The sequence below is a fragment of the Conger conger genome, chromosome 6 (assembly GCF_963514075.1).
Source record: "Conger conger chromosome 6, fConCon1.1, whole genome shotgun sequence".
Lineage (NCBI taxonomy): Eukaryota > Metazoa > Chordata > Actinopteri > Anguilliformes > Congridae > Conger > Conger conger.
In genome coordinates this window covers 13,780,181-13,801,079 of record NC_083765.1, presented here as the reverse complement: position 1 = coordinate 13,801,079, position 20,899 = coordinate 13,780,181, and the positions used below count along the sequence as shown (strand labels likewise).

The following is a 20,899-nucleotide window of genomic DNA, read 5'->3' as shown; positions in this document are numbered from 1 at the left end:
GGTTTCCCCAAGTAGCTTCTGACAAACAGGCATGAGAAAAACAGCTGGCATGTCACAGGCTGCTTGCGTGTGAATGATGTCCGTGATGCCACACTGGACAAGAGGCCGCAGATTACAGGGGATAAAGGCCAAGGCAGAACAGGGGATTCTGCCACCTGCCCCTGAAACCAGGGAGGGTTTCAATCCCTGACCCCCCCCCCACTCCTCCATCTGTCAATCAGTGCAGGAATGTGACAATCCCAGACAAATGGGAATAGGGGGTGGGGTGGGAAGGGCCTGTTGGTGCATTGGGTTAGGGGGTTCAGGGGTTCAGGCATACCCCAGATGAAAGCCTGTCTCTGTGGTGTGTTGATGAAACTGTACTCCTCTCGACAGCACACATGTGAGGGCCAGGCCTGGCTCAACCCCCTACACACACACACACACACACACACACATGCTCTGCTCACAGATAAATCTCCCTCCCCCCCACCAGCGGGGTGATGACATCGGTCCAGAGGTATTTCTATTAGCATGTTGTGAATCTTTCACAGGCACAGATGTGGGAAGCTAATGTCCAACTCTCCATCCAACTCTCCATCTGTCTCTTTTGCAGTGCAGGCACTGAAACCTTAAAAAATGCATGCATCTAACAGAACTTGTATCTAACAGAGTTTGTGCACAGCTGTGTCACGGACAAATAGTTAAACGGAGCAGCATTCACAGGAAAACTGTGTGTACAAATATTAAATGTTGTATTTAACTTTGATGCATCCCTGCTAAGAATGAACATGCACCACCATCACCCTGCCTGGCATGCATAATCACCACCGCCCTCCCGGACACACCTTCACACCGGTGAATCCACTGCTGACACCTCACCAATCTGCTCTGCGTGTTTTTTTAAAGTGGCAGATGTTTTTCCTCGCAGCATCAGCCTGCCTGACAGGCATGATTGCTACACTTTTCCCCTTTTAAGCCAAGCGCATCCCACTGCTGACACCAGCGAGTATTAGCCACACGTCAACCTCCGTAATGTAATGAAATGTGCAACCAAAAGGTGATCGACGTCCAAAATGGCCGATGGAATGACGTACCTGCACACGGGCCTCGGTCAAGTCAGTACGCAGGGCTAGCTGCTCGCGGGCGTACACGTCTGGGTAGTGCGTCTTCTGGAACACCTTCTCCAGCTCCTCCAGCTGGTAGCTGGTGAAGGTGGTCCGGTTGCGTCTCTTCTTGCCTTTGTTGCTCTCGCCCTCGCCCTTGTCCATGGGGCTGGCCAGCTCGGAGCCCGGCCGGTCCTGGGGTCCCTTCATCCCCCCAGCCTCCTTCGCATTGAGGTAGGTGCCATCCATCCCCGCTGGGTCGGTGTTCTGGGGCAACTCGGATTCTGTCAGCCCGGCACTGTCTTTGGCTGCAGAGAGGAGAGAGGGAGAGCGTGTCATTATGCTGCCATGGTGCTACATGCCAAGGGGATTATGGGTAATCATTAGTGTACAAGGAAGTAGGCAAGTGTGTACTTTCATTATTTTGCCCTTATTATGAGTTAAAACCTGCTAGTCTGCACCTCGTTAATTCTGGCCTATGTCCTACACCCCTATAGTTCGTAATCATTAAAGCACATAAACGTTGTTGACCAGAAAACCATGCTTTTTCTTTTCTTTTTTTTGATACACAACTGTTTGATGTTCAGAGTTGGCAGAAACAAGCCCATGGTCATTAGTGAACAAACACTCTGCTGACCAGAAAGATTTTTTTTTGCTATGGGGCTGCTTGCCAGTGAAAATGAGCTGGAAGGAGAGTGTGGTAGCTATAAACCAATGTGAACATATTCTGCAAGACTGCTGTGAGGGAGACTCCCTCTTGTGTAAAAAAAGTGGAAAGGTAAGAATGTGAGCATGAGAAAGCAAGTTATTTTTATATTTTCCTCTCTAGTAGTCGTATTAATGGTAGTAGTAGTAGTAGTAGTAGTAGTAGTAGCAGCATTTCTTGCTAAACCACACAGGGAGGAAACCCATTATGATTATTCTTTTTGTCCAGGTTGTTCCAGCTGGAACTGTCTGCTACAATATTATGAGTAGAAGAGGAATAGAGCGAGGAGGAGCAGTGCACATTAGTGTGCAACATGGGTCACATCCCTCACCTGCTTGCTATTGAGGATAATAAAATAGGCCTTTGATTGTTCTATGGGTTAAACCTTTCAAATGCAGACAGCAGAGGAGCTCTGATATTTATATGTAACAACAAAGAGAGCAAAGCCAACGGTGTCTGTTGCTTACTCACATCCAAGGTGCCTACATCTCTACTTTATTCTGCTTGTCTGCTATAGTATGGTTTAAACCAGGGGCGGGCCATTCCTGTCCTGGAGGGCCGGTGTGTATGCAGGTTTTTGTTTCCACCAATTACTCTGGCTAAATTAGCTAATTGTCCGTATACACCAACACTAGTTCACTCAGATTAGATCACAGGAAAAAACATATCATACAGGGACACAAGAACAGTCTTTGACTGGCATTAATGCATTCATCAAGAGATGTAGCTAAAATGTCAGATGACAGAAATGTTAGAGCTAATTAATTCATTAAGGCCAGAGGTTGGCATGGAAAGCAGAAACAGATACGGCCCACCTCTGGTTTAAACTATACCTGGAAACAAGTTTCTGATACACATTTTCAGCAGCAGACTTTTGGCTAACATCGTGTGTAATCTGCTGTTGTGTGTGACTATCACTTGCAGGCCCTCAATAGACAGTTTTCTACAATTATAAAAACATTTTAGGTGTTTCAGACTAGTCAGAGTCAGAATTCAACAGAACAGGTGAGCATAAACAAATCATTAAGGACCCATTTCAGCACATTATGCCATCTGAAAAACCTAGAAAGTGAATACATTTGCAGGAAATTCACTTCCTTTAAAATATGCATGGAATTTATCCCCGGGGACGCATGTTACACTACCAAAGTTAATGGGTTTTTTAGCAAGTGCTTTGTAAAATATTCATGGCCATCAATCAGGAGTACAACATTTAAACTCTCAGTTTTCTTTATGGACCATTTCGCTGCCTAAGGGGATCTTGCTGGCAAAAAGCATTATTGCAACTTTGTAATGGAAAGGTGTTGGTAACACTGCTAATAAACTATAAATGACTTATTTAAAGGGTTCTGGGATTTTGTTGTTTTTTGGCAAGCTCCAATCTTCATCAACCCTTTGCAAGAAAGCTCAAAAGAAGCCATATAATTTGTTCAATTTGCTTAATAATTTGTTGCTTGTTAATTTTTGAGTTTTGATGCATTCTAACTATTTAATAAACTATGTATTGGCTTACATGCTGTTAATTTAACATTTTAAGATGTTAAATCACCTTTAATAAGGGGAGTAACTAGTATTAGTAATATGTCAGACTTTTGATTGAACTTCTACACATTATGTAAAACATATTTATTATTATGATGATGTATGTGTAACTTAGGTAATCACAATAGGCCTTATATTTGCATGTACTAACATCAATCAATAAATATATAATAAATACAAAATAATGTGCGCTCATTGATCACTTTATTAGGTAGACCTGAACAGGTAAGGCGACAGTAAGGCAAATAGCCATGTATTGCAACAGTGGTATGCAAAAGAACATCTCTGAACGCGCAACGTGTCAAACCTAGGCTACAGAAACAGAAGACTTAATACGTCTAAAAAATAAGTCTAATAAATACCTAATAAAATGCTCACTGAGTCTATATACTGTATATCAATTATGGATATACCGAATACTGATTTAAACTATTTAATAAAGGCTTAGTTATAGATTATAAGCATACCTTAAAATAGTGTTACCAAGTTTGGTTGGTGTAACCGAATCCAAAAATCCTTTTATTCAACAACGGCAGCCGTGCTGGGAAGACTGACTGCAGGGAAGAGTTATTGAGGGCTGCAGGTGGGGAGTGCAGAGTAAAGGAGGATCTCCAATTGCAGTAATACAGCAGAGGGGATTGTGGGGAATGTAGTACCACAATTAAGGAGTTGAGTACTACAGCTGGGGAGTGTGTAGCAGTGTAAGACAAGAATGGCTGACCTCTCTCTCTTCCTCTTTCTCGCTCTCTTTTTATGTAAACAGAGACGAGAGGATAGAGGTAGAGGCCACCTTCTTCAGTAAACAAACAGCCTTATAAATAAACACAACAGAGACGCTGGTTCTTGGGCTAACTGCACACAATCAAATCCAGGGGTGCCCCACCCCCTCTCCCCGGGCGGCGTCCCTGTTGCGCTGGGCGTGCTCAGGGCCAGTAATGGCTCCCACATTGCCCCCAGGCCTGTGATTGACACATCCTGTTCAATGTGAGGGAACAAACATACGTGCCCAGTCGTAAATATTTTGAAATCGTTCCTTTCCTCCCTACAAAAGAGAGACTGTTAAGAGTCAGGTGGGGCCCAGTGGTCAAAAACACTTGCGTTTACATCCCGTGTCATTGATCTTTTTTGAAGAAGAATTAGAAGGGAGGGTGTTTTGACTCTTCTGTATGTTTACACGTTGTCTGGGCAACTGGGTCTGACAGTCAGGATCTGTCCTTGCGCAATAAGCAGCAGTGTTGCCATGCTGCAGGGACTCAGAGTCTCAAGGCAAAGCCTTTGTGTGGGTGTGCTAAAGTGGAGCATGGCATTGTGTGTTTGTACGGATATTCGAAAAAAAACATACTTTTGTGTTTCCCTTGGTTAATGCCATGGTTAATACAGTGTCTTATCCTTAATGTTGACTCATTGTCAAATGCAAGTGTAATTTTGGCAAGTTCATTATCAGGAAAAATACTTGCTGGAGGAAATTGCAAGTACTTGGCAAAGAAGCAAAAACTTTTTGTGTATGACGAGTGATCGCCGAACACTCAATATGTATCTTTCTTTATAAAAACAAATCCCTGTCTATCTTATTTATCCTTTATGAATCTCTTATTCTATGATGAAATACACTCACTGAGCACTATATTAGGTAGACCTCTATACTTGTTTACACAAATATTTTGTTAGGCAATCATGTGGCAGCAGCTAAATGCATAAAAGCATGCAGAGGTCAAGAGGTTGTGGAGTGACTTTGATCATGGAATGATTGTTGGTGCCAGACAGAATGCCGTGAGTAACTAAGAAACTACTGATCTCCTGGGATTTTCAAGCACAATAGTCTCTAGAGTTTTCAGAGATCAGTGCAAAAAACAGAAAAACATCCAGTGAGCAGCAGTTCTGCAGACAGAAACACCTTGTTAATGAGAGAGGTCAGAGGAGAAGGGCCAGACTGGTCAAAGCTGGCAGGAAGGTGACAGTAATGCAAATAACCACACATTACAACAGTGATATGCAGAAGAATATCTCTGAACATACAATGTGTCAAACCCCTAAGTCAGCCATCATGAAAAACGCCCCCCACCCCAAATCTGGAACATGGACTGAAGTAAAAAGAGCCGTTCCGGGTTTTACAGTTATCCAGCTTACTCAGAAATTCTGCTTTGTGGAACAGGCCCCAGGTCTTTGATGCTAACAAGCATTTACAGTAGTTCTCAGGGAACCGACAATAACAGGCAGAATAAATCATTCATTTCTGCCATTTGGGTGCTCTTTACCATGGTAAAGATTATCCAGATTTTCCTTGCACAAACATCTCCCTTCTTTTTTAGTTTTCCTAGAGGATATCTTTTACAAGCACTTGGAAATAGATACCAAACTCTATAATCACTGCCGTAAAATTTGGATGGTGTCCGTGTGTTTTCATTTAGCGAAATCTCCACTGCAACAATATATTGAAACAAAGCCATTGTTTTGTTTTTTGTTTTCTTTACTCTGAAGCCAAGATCCTCTGCATCAGCTGCAATTATAGTACTGACAGGAGAACAGGAATCTAGAGTACACTGTCTACCCTGGGCCTCCTTTACACCTCCAAATGTCAAACTGATCTGCACTGAAGTAACTGCAGTGGGACTACTGCTGGATGCTCAATGCTTGACCCACTCTGACCAAGGCTTGTTATCCACAGTGCCTCGGTGTGTGATTATGGTCTTACCATTATTTCCACCGTTATTGTGAGCTCCAGACAGTCTGCCAGTTGGACCGTCCCGGCTTTTATCTTTTTCATTCTCAACCTAATGGTCCATCGTGAGCCAAGTAATATGCTGCTCTCAAGAGGACTCTCAGAAGTTCACTGATGGGTGAGGGTCCAGGCTGAGGACTAATTGGCAGTTTAACCCTAAATGTGTTCACACCTGGCCTCAAAGTGAAAGGCTTGTAAACTGGTTTAACTGCATCTATATTTTTCCCTGGCACCAAAAAGAATCACTTCAAGGGACTTTGCCTCGAAAATCAGATTTGTGTTTTAGTAAAGAAAGTTAACGCTGCCCATTATTTTTAATGACAAGAAAATCTTTTTTTTCCTGTAAGTTCAGCCAATTTTTTTACTGTGTACATTTGTGTAAATTATATTTGCTGTGCGTATTGGTGTATGTTATAATTGCTCTGTATATTGGTGTATATTATATTTGCTCTGCATATTGGTGTAGATTATATTTGCTGTGTATATTGATGTATATTATATTTGCTGTGTATATTTGTGCTTCCAAGTGTGCAAGAAGAACAATCCATGAGTCAACCATCTGTTTCAGCTGAGAAGGTAGACTTCGCAGGAAACATGACAATTGTTAGGATTCTGTACAACATCAAACAAATGAATATTTTAAACCTGGCCGTGGGTCTTTTATCTCTTTTAAATTCTAGCACTGAGTGGAATTAACAGTGAGCATTTTACAGATATATCCACTGAGTGCCAAAATGTAACCTTCCTGCTGTCCTCAATTAAAAAATCTCTCTTTCTGAGTTTGACCTTTTTTATATTCTAAATAAAATCGGTACGCTATCAGGGTGCGAATATTGTCTGTTGTTTCTTAACGCTGCAGTTACGAAATCAGAAGTCATAATTCGTGTTTGAAGATAATAGATTATTATTCAATTTACTGATGAGTTTCAGGCTTTATCACAGTGGGTCTGGCCAGGGTTGGTCATTTTCGGCTCTGTGGACCCACGGTGCATACGTGCTATGAAGATAGCGCAAGGGCTAAAAAGAATAGAAGTCTCTAAAAGGACAAAAATTAGCGTGTTTTTTTTTTCAAAAGCTGTGAATGATCTAGTGTAGAAAGCCGCGTTGTTCCTAGACTGTGATATGTCAGCACCAGTCTCCATGTGTTAGTGAGGGTCAGATCCTCACTAGGGGCAGTGGTTTCATCACTGCTGAAAAGCCAGAAACATCAAAGTGTCATTTTACTGGCTGTTAAGCGGCAGGGCGCCCCCTCTGCTCTTTAAAGGAATGTGATCGGACGGGTCAGGGAGAAGCAACAAAAAGAAACATTATAAATTAGCTACCACAGAGGCCCTGTTAAGAGCTCATAACCAAAAACTCCAAAAGAGGAGAAAATATTAGGAGACAGAGGGCAATAAAAAATACATTAATCAAATTATTGGGTTGTCTCCTTTTGCCTGTTTTGTTTTGGCTAGATGCTGAGAAATATTATCTTGAAGCATTTATTAGCATTTTACATTTTAGATAGTGGCATCTCATGAGCTCAAAATTGGCGGGGCACAAAACATTTAAAAGAAAGTTTTGTGGCCAACCAGTTTTGAGCTCACGAGCGCACTGATTTTAGATTTGGTTTGTCTTCTGTTCTCAGAGCGCGTATCACACTGTAATTGGCTGTTCAACCCATTTGGAACTGTTTGTCACTGTCCTCACTGTTGTGTAGGCTTTGACTCACAGGCTGAGAGATGTACAGACTATGCGACTGGCTCAGATATGAAGATTGCCAAGCCTGATTTCACTAAGAGACACAGATTAATTCTCAGCATGATGCAAAAAGATGGTATTTTTTTGTTGTTGTCTGTTTTTTTATTTTTTTTTATTAGCAGGCTTTCTCTTGCACTGCCTTTTCAAAACCTGTGTGAATCACAGACACTAAGCCAGAGCAAATATTTGATGAGAAGGCAGATGTAGGGAATGAGGTGTTGAAGGAAGCATTGCTGTACTCCTGGCTCAGGGGTTTTGTGGAGGAGTCTGAATTTGGCTGGGTAACATAGGCACCATTCCCTCCTTCTGAGTGAAAATGATATTTTTTGTCTCTGCCCATTCCCATCATTGCTTATAGTAAAATTATGCACCAATGATAAAGCAAAATTTCATAGTCTTGAAATCCCACATGAAAAATCCCACATGAAGTCTGTCCCCTACATAGAAGTGATGCTGGGGCCAGGGCCTGTTTCACAAAGCAGAATTACTGTGTTAGCTGGATAAGTGCACTGAGTAAAACCTGCAACTCTCAAGCTGAAATATGGACTGAAGTAAAAAGACCTGTTCCAGGTTTCCCTCTGAAAGCACCTGAAATACCCCCCTGGACTGAAAGCAACTGAAATACCCCCTGGTCTGAAAGCAACTGAAATATCCCCTGGTCTGAAAACAACTGAAATACCCCCTGGTCTGAAAGCAACTGAAATACCCTCTGGTCTGAAAGCAACTGAAATACCCCCTGGTCTGAAAACAACTGAAATATCCCCTGGTCTGAAAGCAACAGAAATACCCCCCTTGTCTGAAAGCAACTGAAATACCCCCCTGGTCTAAAAGGAACTGAATACCTTTCTGAATGTCAGCAGTCCTGCAGGCTCTGGCCCTGTGTGGTGGGAACAGCACGAGGTCGGCCCAAAGTCAGCTCAAACTAGTGATATTACATACATGTATTCATTTCACAAGTGTTTTTGCCAAATCAACATATTTAAAATGTCAAAGTAATTGGCAAATGTAATTATTAAATGCAAAAAACTATGGTAACCCCAAGAACCAAAACAGACAATGACACGATAGATTCCAAGTACAAAGTTAGAATAACACACAATTGAATCATGTTCAACACACTTGAAACAACATTCTCAGCACTAATGAATACTGCACTGAAAGGAACCCGAAAATAAAATGAACTCATGATTAAAGTGAAAATTTTGCAGCTGTAATTAATTGTAAACTTGAGTTTATGATTAATAAGCAGCTATGAATCATAGCTGGTCTAATATCCAGTACCACCTTATATACCAAATATCAGCATCAGGCAACATAATGACAATTATGAGTTACCTGCGGTAGATGCAACAACACAGTTTTATCTTTTTATTTATTATCATTTTTCTTTTCCCTCTTTAGAGTGACCGGTAGGTGCCTTGGTGGACGCAGAGTACACAGACAGCTCTGGGAGCAGAAGATTTGTGCCTCCGGGCAGCGGAAGAATGCGAATGCAATAGGAAACTATGAGAGTATTTCCTCAAAGCAGCGGTTGCTGATAAATCTGCCCCCACGTGACACTTTGGTATTCCTCACAGGTCCTGGAACCCGGTGAGTTTTCCACCGACCCAAGAGCAGTGTGTGTTTGTGTGTGCATAATGTGTGCATGTGTAATATAGAAATCTCTATGTGCATATACACACTAGTCTACTTTTCAAATTTAGTAACACGTCCTGTCTGATGACAGCATTGTGATTGATTTTGTTTTTGGTTGTGATGATACATCAGCAGAGTATGCACTAATTGCCTTATTTCAATCATCTAGAACTGAGGGGGGACACCTGTTACAATATTTTGTAATCCTGAATTTGAAATCTCAAACTGCATTTATTCATTCTAAGTTGTATAAGCAGGACTGGAATAATAAATATCTGTGTAATTCCGAAGGGAGGAGAGAGATGCCCTATTCCTCAACAGACACATCACCACAGTGTCAGTGTAACAGCCACATCACCGCAGTGTCAGTGTAACAGACACATCACCGCAGTGTCAGTGTAACAGCCACATCACCGCAGTGTCAGTGTAACAGACACATCACCGCAGTGTCAGTGTAACAGACACATCACCGCAGTGTCAGTGTAACAGTCCCATCACCACATTGTCAGTGTAACAGTCATATCACTGCTATATCCAAATTTGCAAAGTTGCAGGCTTAGCACCCAAGTCCTCCAAAGCACCTACTACAGATGTCCCATCCCTAGATGGCACTATGGCTATGTTCAATGCCCTGTATGACTACTGCCCAAAGTTTGCTCTGGTATAGTCATAATTAAATCTAGACTTGTGTAGCCTACTTCTGCAGAAAGAATAAGTGCTTTACACCTCACACCTACACAAAGGTTACACCTACACCTTGGCAATCCAGATGAGAGACCCACATTCTCCTTTTGGGGAAGGTTTGGCTTGACACAGACCCTGCAGTGGCCATATCATACACACACAGGCATTCTGATATTGATGTTAATGGTGGCACCAAACCCCAAGCAAACTGGGTAAGACGAGACACAGCCCTTGTCAACAACCTTCCGAAAATTGAATTGGATATAAAACAGGGTCATCCTGTTTTATAGTGGCTTCTACTTGACTGAAATCAGCCGACAGCAAGGATAGCTGAATATAGACAACCAGGACATCCACAAGGGTTGGAAACCAGATACCCAAGACCACTCTAAACAATGTGCAGATTCTGGAAACCCCTCATCCTTTCAATGCAGCCTTCCTTCAAACTGTATAAACAATACATGCTCTTTTACATGGCATTCCCACAGCCTGGAGACAAATTCTTCATAACCAAAGCAAAACCTGGCTGAAATGTTAAGACACCAAGCCGATGAGAGAAAATGAGTTTGACTAGGCTTTTAGACTGTCTTATTATGTTAGTAGACATTTCCTATCTAATCCAACTGCACAAGAATAGTTGCTGCAATGCAGGTTTTAGACCGGGTCAAATCTCTTGTTCTCTTCTTATCCAAAACAGCATAGCTCTGTGCCAGATGCCAAAGAAGAATCTAACCACAGGGAGAGGCTGTGATTCCAAGAAGGTACAACCATGCATTTGACCATCCCGTGGCAGAAGTGGCAGCAGGCTTGAGGACCTTCTGTGGTTCTGACCTAGACTGGGCCGTTGGCTCATTGCTTGAGGACCGTGTGTGGTTCTGCACTGATCTGGGCTGCTGGCATGTTGCTGTGGCCCTGTCTGACCCAGGGGCTCAGTGTCCTCATCCCTTTGTTAGTTTTTGGAATGTTTTTCCTGACCTGGGCACAGGCAGAAATCCTCACTCACAGATGTGGTTCCCCAGGCCAGGGTTTAAAAGAACACTCACTGCTTGTGTTCTCTGTTTTCAGTGTATGGATCACTGTCTCGGGGGTAAGTCTTGTCCCAGTTCTTTTCTTATAATGATTATATGAACTCCTATATTTATCAGGAGAATGCACATACACTCAGTGACACTTCATTAGGTATTTATTAGACTTAGTTTTTAGATTTATTACGTGTTCTGCTGCTGTAGCCAATCCACTTAGAGGTTTGGTGCATTGTGTTCAGAGATGCTCTTCTGCTTACCACTGTTGTAATGTGTGGTTATTTGCATTACTGTCGCCTTCCTGTCAGGCCATCCTCCTCTGACATCTCTCAGTAACAAGCTGTTTCTGTCTGCAAAACTGCTGCTCATTCGATGGTTTTTTTTCTGCAAACTCTAGAGACAGTTGTGCATAGAAATCCTAGGAGATCAGCAGTTTCTGAGATACTCAAACCACCCAGTCTGTAACCAACATTCATTCCACGATCAAAGTCACTTAGATAAAAAATTTTCTCCTGACCCATATCTACATGATTCTAAGCATTGTACTGCTGCCACACAATTGGCTGATTCCATAATGACGTGAATAAGTATGTGTACACATGTTCCTAATAAAATGCTCAGTGAGTGTATGTTCATCTGCATTGTATGTCAGTAGATAAAAACATCAGATGAATTAGTGATGAGATGTTCTTTTGAATGGGCTTGGTTGGGTGGGATGTTTCAATCAATATTATACGGTTTTATGGCTTACTCATTATTATTATTATTATTATTATTATTATTAGTAGTAGTAGTAGTAGTAGTAGTAGTATTTTATTATTATCATTATTATTATTGCTGCTCATGCACAAGAAACACAAAGGCACTCAGGATCATATAGAAAACCTTTGTCCACATTGCATTTAGGCACCGGTAAGTCCATTGCACAGATACACAGACACATACACAAGTTTACAGGCACACACACTTATTTAACCAATGTGTTAGACATGAGTGGATATGTAAATAGTGATATCATCCCCCAAGTATTTTTGACACATATACTATCAGTGTGTCATTTAAAGTATTTTTAAAACACTGACAAGTATTTTAATGACTTTTCAGACATTTTCACTAGCATGCTGTTGACAATATTCCTGTCTCTGAAAATGCTTAATATGATCTTACCATATCCGAAGCAAATCATATGTAATTTGAACAATTAGGCCTAATTATTACTTATTTTCTGTAGTAACAATTTATGGGACTTGACCATTAAAATAGTTCCTTTGCTTAGACATCAAATGAAGTCAGTAATACTCTTCTCATATTCAAATTCACATAGCATGCGCAAAAAGAACATTTCAGAGAGATGAATCACATGCTCAGCATTCCAGTACACTTACTGGCATAAACCGCTGATTAGTCTCATTCAAAAAGGGGAGGGTTCTGTTCTGTTATCTTTAAGGTAAAACATACAGAACTTTATTGGACCCTGTGGGGGGCAATTTCACCCACCCGGCCGCAGTCCAGCTCCAGCTCTGAGCCCAGAGCCTTGGTCAAAGTCAGCAGCAGGAGCACACCTCTCTGAGTGACCACTCTGTCACATGCTTTGGTACTGCATGTTTAATATTGTGTGCATACTTCTGTGCAAAGTCTCAATGCGTCAGCCATTATCCTTGGTGCTGGGCCAGGCTGCCATTTTACCAATAATGAAAGGGCACTGATTGTGGAGATGCCATTTCCCACTTCCTTGAACTGGCCCGTGTGGTGGCTCACCCCCCTAATAAGTGATTTAATATTGAGATTTCCAGTTCTCATTGTGAGTTCATCCTGCCAATAATATAGTATGTAATCGTTGAATTACATTTGTAGGAACATGGACTACCGTTGTCATCCATGTAAGCATTAATAGAACTGACCTGTAAACTGAGTATCCACATCAACCAGTTCCACTTTCTGCAGGAATAATTACCGTCTGACTCTTGTAGTTTCAGAGAGTGTGTTGTTTCTTAGCAGATGCTGTGCTTATGATATGCTCGGCCTTGGCTTTGACAGCTAGAAAGGCACTGCTAATTTTTGTTTAGCAGTGCAACACACGAGCCAGGCCCGTCTAGAGAGGTAGGATTTATGAGAACAGCCACACACGCAAAAACACCCGCAGTTTGCGCCCCATGCCTCGACATCGCGTACGGACCTCCTCAATCATCCGAAACTCAACCTAACCCAAACACCACACCACTGACTGCTGCCATGTTTGTACAGGACGGAGGCAGAACGAGGTTACACAAACCAGTCACCTCTTGTTGACTCAGGAACTCCCTGTTGCTTGGTGCAATACTCCTTTGAAAGCACAAAATGGTAACATACATCCGACTTGTATTAATGAGGAGGGAGGGGCATCTAATGAGTCCAATGGCCAACCTCGCTCACTTCGCTCAAGGACCAGTTAGAATCCGGGGAGGTCACACTAACCTACCTAGAGAGGACTGAGAGCCTCATCATAGATTGTCATGGATATATCAGAGTTCATTGCTAATTATTCTCTGGCACCGGCTACTATATTGATGATGCTCTCTGATGATGCACTCAGTCCTCTTCAGATACAGATCTGCTGGGGGCTCTGGCACTTTTATTTCATTTTCGTCTGACAGCCTGTAGCGTAGCGGTTAAGGTACATGACTGGGACCCACAAGGTCGGTGGTTCAATCCCCGGTGTAGCCACAATAAGATCCACACAGCCGTTGGGCCCTTGTGTAAGGCCCTTAACCCTGCATTGCTCCAGGGGAGGATTGTCTCCTGCTTAGTCTAATCAACTGTACGTTGCTCTGGATAAAAGCCTCAGCCAAATGCCATTAATGTAATGTGATGTAATATTCGTTCACATATAGCATTGTGCATAACAGAGTAGTAGTGAGGGAACTTTGGATTTTACTTCAAATCCCAAGTAAGGATTAATTTTGAATTGATCCATTCATTTGGAAAATCCATCTGGTGAAACTGAGTGTATAAGATACTGTATGCAGTGCTAGTGGCAGTGGAAAAGAGTATCTGCTAATAAAGCAAAGTAAAAAGCTAGTCCTTTCGCAGCCCCTGCTGAGGAGTGTAATGTGGTTCTCAATTCAGCATCTGAAAATCTGAAGAAACCCCCTCTTTTGGAATCCCAAACTGCTTCATGTCAAGTATAATGTACTTTGTTCAGTCATCAGTCATTTAGTGAAATGAAAAAATAGATAAACATTTACTGAGTGCCATGGGAACAGTTCATCAATCTTTTTTGTCTGCCTTTTACTGTTTTTATTTATTTTAGAAAGTTACTCAAAAAGTTACTTAAAAGCCAGTCCCATCATTGTAGTCTAATATGTTTCATAATCCTTTGTAATACTCCAAAATTACTTACAAGTGAGTTTATATCTGCCCTGCCAATGACCACCTCAGACACTGCATGTTTTGCAATGTCAAGGGGAAACAAATGGGGTTCATCTATATTGTATTACTGTTTCCCTTCAGTTTGGAACATTGTTTCACTCGTATTAGAAACAATTGGAGCGATGCTGTTCATCTAATCATGCATTTTGGCCTCTATGTAGTTTAGTGTGACTAAACACTTAATTAGAAAGACCTATGAGAGGGAATACTGCAACTTCCCTTTTCCCTTTCTGACAGTAATCAGCTCAGTCATTAAGGGATATTGTTCTACATTCTTGAACATTATATTGTTGATTTGCTTTGGTTTTTTACTGGTAAAGCCTCTTCTCTTAAACATCAGTGGACAGTGAGATGTAATACATGGGTCAGTGGCAAGTTCAAGTCAACACAGAAATCTCCCAAAGCAGCATTGGGTATTATCTTCAAAGGGCTGTAAGGTCTTAGTGGGAAATAAAGCAAAGACTCTTATGACTTTAGGAATTTCAGCATACCTGCTGAAGGCTGATTGAAGTAATAACTCAGAATGCCCCCATAGAATGTTTCTGCTAAGGACAACAGACAAAGAAATGAGCAGATAAGCAATTTGCCAGTTTATATCAAAACATAATATTGCCAAGAAGTCATAGCGTAGCTCATTTCGATGTGTGTGTGTGTGTGTGTGTGTGTGTACAGCCTTATGTGTACAGCCTTATGCAACCACATCTGGTACATGTCGTTGTACATTGCCTACATTGAAATGGTTTGATATCTTATCAAAAATACACAGCATGTGCTTTGTTACCCACGCCCACAAACAGCTATTGAGGGTTTATAGTTTGTGGCACAAAGCGCGACTCCCATTCTATTTCAAAAATACAACAAAGGCGCCTGACCTTTCAACTCCAGCATGGCCTGGTTTTGAGGAAAATAATTACTTTTTATGTGTTCCAAGCAAGGTGTGACCCAGACACTTACCCACTGTTTCACTGTCATATAGTTCACTTTTGTAGCGTGTGAATGATGCTGTTTGCATCATTCATATTTTATAGGTTCTGAATAAATTAGAAAAATGTGTTTCCAAATTCTTCCAGAATCTTCTCTGGTGCTGCAAAATGGGATTGGGACGTAATGTGATGTAAACTCCTTGAATACCAGGAGAGCACTACAATTTGGACTGCATTTCTACAGCGCTTTTAACCAAAGCACTGTACAACTGATTTCTCCCATTCATATGGTCACAGACACTGCTGCCATGCAAGGAACCAATCAGCTGCTCAGGAGCAATCGGGGGGCCAGGTGTCTCACTCAGGGACACTTCGACAGTACCTCCAAGATTGAAGATAGGTCCCAGGTCATTCTCTGAGACAATATCCAATGACATCGCACATGCACAGGGACACATGACGTCATCGCATACGCACACTGTCTTCCTGACGTGCAAATTTGCAATGGTGTATCAGGAACAGAAACACACTGATGCGAATCCTTCACCCATGTTAGCTGTCAGCACTAGCCCCTCAGCCATATTCTGCATTTTTACTCAGAAATTAATTCAGTCGTTCAGCTGCACAAGCTTTCACAGTTTAGACATAATACATTAGATAGACTACTGCTTGCATTACAAATTTGTGCATTCACTTAAATAGATTAAAAATGAAAACATACAGCCTAGTTATTTTAGCTGACTATTTTGTGAAAAATGTTTAAACTTAGAATGTTGCTGCCAAATTAGGGTATATTATTTATTGGATTAATTCCAAACTAAGGAAAGTATTGTTTGCTTTTAACTATGAGTTCAATTGACCTACAGTAATTTGGAAAGATAAGGGGCTTATAAAGGAAGGGACAGAAACCTTTGACTGTGTAGCCTATTGTTTATTAACACTATAGCCTACGACATTTAGCATAGGCCTATCAAACTAAAATTTGACCAGTCATGATTTTATGCCTTAATTTGTAAGAATACAATTTTGTATTTATTATTATTATTATTATTAGTATCATTATTATTATTAATATATTAATTAATTAATTAATAATATATTGTTATTATTAATAATAATAATAATAATAATAATAATAATAATAATAATAATAATAATAATAATAATATTAATAAATTAAAACGGATGTAATAGTGTATGTTATCTTTAATAATTTAAACGTATGTAACTGTGACAAACACTAGGCTAGGCTATAGAAAAGCATTGCGAGAAAAAAAATCATAGTTATGATAGACCGTTAATTATCGAATATATTATGGCAGAGTTAGCGGACTGTGGCGAGGTTGCACGGTAGCCCGCAGTAGGCCTAAGTGGACGCGTATAAAAGTTGAGGAGGGGAAAAGGATGGCTCGCGGCCTGATACCCAACGGCTGACACAAGTTGGTGCGGCAAGACCTATGTCGCAGTAAGCTGATACTTAGGGCAGAAGCAGGGGGATCATGCCATATTTTCGTTTTTTAAATACACGTTTTACTTATTTTAATTGTATGCCACATTGTCATCTTTTTGGCTTATTATTGTCTGATATTTCCAAGTTGTTTTAAGTCTTCTGCCACTTAAACTTATAACCCCATTCAGAAAGGCCTACAGACCTACAGTCAGGTTCATAATAAATGCACAATTATTAGGCTGGTCTTGGCTGCAGGAAGTTGAAATAGGTGTTGTTATTCAAACACATTGCTCTCAGTGCCCCCTAGTTAATGAGAAATGAGAACCACATAAATCAATATTCACATTTAGCCCACTCCATTACACCCACTGATAACTTTATTAGGTAGACCTGTACACCAGTTTGTTAATGCGATATTTAATCAGCCAATCATGTGGCAGCAACTGAATGGATAAAAGCATGCAGACCTGGTCAAGAGGTTCAGCTGTTTTTCAGATCAAATGTCAGAATGGAGAAGAAATGTGATCTATGTTACTTTGACCGTGGAATGATTGTTGGTGCCAGGAAGGATGGTTTGAGTATCGCAGGCTGAAATGGGTTGTTAATGAGAGAAGTCAGAGGAGATGGGCCTGACTGGTAAAAGCTGTCAAAACGGTGACAGTACCGCAAATAAACGCATCACAACGGTGGTATGCAGAAGAGCATCTCTGAACACACAACGCGTCAAACCTCTAAGTGGATAAGCTACAGCAGCAGAAAACTTAATAAGTCTACAATAAGTCTAATCAGTGCCTAATAAAGCACTCACTGAGTGTATATTATCAGATAAAGCGAATGTATGGCGTTTGCGTTAAACAGTCCTAGGCGAAGGTCTCAACCCAGCCCCTTTTTAATATTTTTTGGTTGGACATATTTTCTATTGCCATGCATCCTGTGCTCAGTGTAGCCTAATTGTCACGGCGTCCTACCGCCCTTAATACGCGGGTCCTTGGGAGTGAAGAGATTGTGCTGCTTGGGAACAGAGAAGGTGGGAAGGAAAGAAGTACAAGCGCGATATTTATACAGATGATGTTTACAATTGGGAATAAATTAAAATTAAAATTAAAACGCGTAAACTATTTTTACAATGTAAAGACACATAGGCATAGAACATCGCTGTACACGCAGTTTTTGAGTTACTTGAAATTATCTTGATTTAGAGAACGAACCCCATGAATGCCCCGATACGCTACCCATCATCATAAATACAAAATACATTTCTATGGGTCTCTAAAATAGCTTTAATTGCGCAGAAAAACTGTCTTGGTCGATCGAAAACACATGAAAGAACTGAAATAATATGGAGAAACTCCAGAAAGCGAACTGCCCCTTTAAGGGCCTGCAGTTTGTGGAATTTTACTCAAACTCACCCCTGCAAGGTTGTATGTTTATTTTTTTATGTTTCTGTTGTGTTTTGGCCCATCACCATTGTTATTATCATCATGCAAAACACTCCTTGCTTACTGTAGTTTAGCCTTGTTTTATCGAATAACTGATCAACTAAAAAAAATAATAATCTACGTGTCATATAGTCCCTGGGTCCTCTCTGTTGAATAACAGCACTCTTGTGCTTCTACTGTTTCCTGCCCATTGGCTCAAAATAATTTGAAACGAGCCGGTTTGCGCATTGTTATCAAGGGATTACAGTATATTTGTTGAATAAACCTAAACCGTTTAATAACATCTGTACAACAGGCAGTCATTAAACCTCATTCATTTAAATACTTAAATGAGCCGCCCGTTTCAATAAATCAAGAAAGCCAAAAGCGCAGAAAGCCTCGATTAGTTTACGGCCTTGTGTTTTAATTAAAGTTAAATGAAACCCAGCACTGGCTCGTTTTAGGTTTTGCGTTGTTGCATTTCAGGACCTACCAAACTACTTTCATAGCTCTGAAAACAAAAACGTAGACCTAGATTGAATCTAATCGCTTTGCACTTTTTCCTTTACTTCAGGACAAAGTGCAAACTAAATTCAGTTTGAACATTTTAGTAGGCGTTCTAGTAGGTTGTATTAGAGGTTTTTAATTTGCTCTCTTATTTAAAGACGATTAAGATAATAATAATTTCGCTAACTCGGCCTCGTTGCGACAAATACTGAATGAGGGAAAGATGCATTGATGACGTGAGATTAAATGTGACACCGTTTAATGTCTGTTGCATTTAATGTCTGTCACATAGTGGACAATTGGAAAAAAATCTCTCACCAAATGGTTCCACATTGTCCACATACGATTAAGCATTAGCCTATGCAATAAACTGCATTGTTTATTGCATTCATCATATATATGTTGTTGTTATTATTATTATTATTATTATTATTATTATTATTATTATTATTATTATATTGGTACACTTTTCCAATTACCTTGTGGATATATTGATGTTGCGGGTGTTAGTGACATTGTATTATTAACAGAGGCACGACCTTGATCATGATTCATTATAGGCCTATGCTTTATTCGTGCATGGTCTGTAGTAAAGTTATATATCAGTTTTATTAGTAGCCTATGCGATTCATTAAGTTTATGATTATGGTTATGATTTACGTGGATACAGGAATCAATTAGCCTAATTATTTGGGATTCAACCTAAATGAAAAATAGTTTTATAATAGGCGTCACGCCTTCCAAGCTTGGTTATTGTACTTTCTTGAAATCAGCATGCAATTATTATTATTATTATTATTATTATTATTATTATTATTATATAGTTTGAGCCTTTGAACATTTAGTGCGCGCGTTTTTGGGGGGGGGGAGAATTCACTTCATTTTGGGGTCTCAGGATGGAAACACATGGAAGATGTTATTTCAGCGCCAGATGCTATGGGTATCAAACTTTCCTTTTAAACATTCTGTTCCACACGTGGATGGCAAATGGTAAATTTAGTTTTCAGTGTTGAAGTAAAACATGCGACCCCGCGGATTTGCACATTTATTCATGATTTATTTGTCGGCTTTCTTAATGCAGGGATACATGACTTCAGCTATTTCACTTTTTCAGATTGGAATAAATTGTTCGGAGCGCTTTCAATATTTATCGGAAACGTTTGAAACAGCATGTATCACATAGGTATGCAGTGTATGGATGTAATTACATCGCAAAACTACGCTGTAAAATATTGCACCCAAATTTACTCAATTAAATTAATATAATATGACGAATATTACATGCTGTGTCAATTTAATAAATTATTTTATGCTATATGTATTCAATAATAATACTTAGTATAGTCGGTTACCTTAATTTCACTGGTGTAGGCTATCATTTGCACAGTACACAGGTAGGTGCTTTGATTTCACTGAAAGGAAAACTGTATTGGATTAAATATGTTTTGCTGTCCCTCATAGCCATACTAAACAAGTGGGCCTAACACAGGGAGAGGGATAAATCGCACAGTAAATGATAGCCTAGCTGTTTCGGTTGCAGTAAGAACAATTATTTGGACATAAACTAGCCTATTCGTTATATATTAAAACAGATGAAACCCTTAATTTGTTGGCTATAGTTCCCTTGTTTGCATGAGTTGCTTTGCCACGTGATTGCCGTAATTCCCGGTATCAGGAAAAACAAAACACCTGTGGAAGTTGTCTTCTGTAAAGATGAACTAGCAAATATGTATATGTATACAGTAAACATCAATTTACAAAATGCGCGACCAAAAATAAATGGGTATTCGATTAACTTTCCGACCAATTGTAAATGTCTAGACCTATATTTATTTTTGGAATTAATGGTTGGCTATTGAAGATAGCAGTCATGGAAGAAGCCTATTTTCAAATTTTAGAAACAGTCCTTATGCCGTGCTGTTAAAATTGTTAAAGACATTGGCAGCAGAGATCAAAACTTGTGCCAAAGAACCCCACGATCTCAAACGGTTACTTGTATGCTTAAAAGTTGACTCACTGCTATTAATAGCCCGTTCCATTGTTATCTGCTACAATTACTA

At 40.3% G+C, this 20,899-nt stretch overlaps 1 protein-coding gene across 1 annotated transcript in view; it reads right to left on the bottom strand.

The window, feature by feature from the left end:
• The window catches only part of LOC133131689 (homeobox protein aristaless-like 4), a 34,433-nt gene that overhangs the window by 10,625 nt on the left and 2,909 nt on the right, over positions 1 to 20,899 (bottom strand). Inside the window, exon 2 of the mRNA XM_061247094.1 lies at positions 1,077 to 1,393. Within this exon, the coding sequence (XP_061103078.1) occupies positions 1,077 to 1,393 (317 nt within the window). The remainder of the gene's footprint in view (positions 1 to 1,076; positions 1,394 to 20,899) is intronic.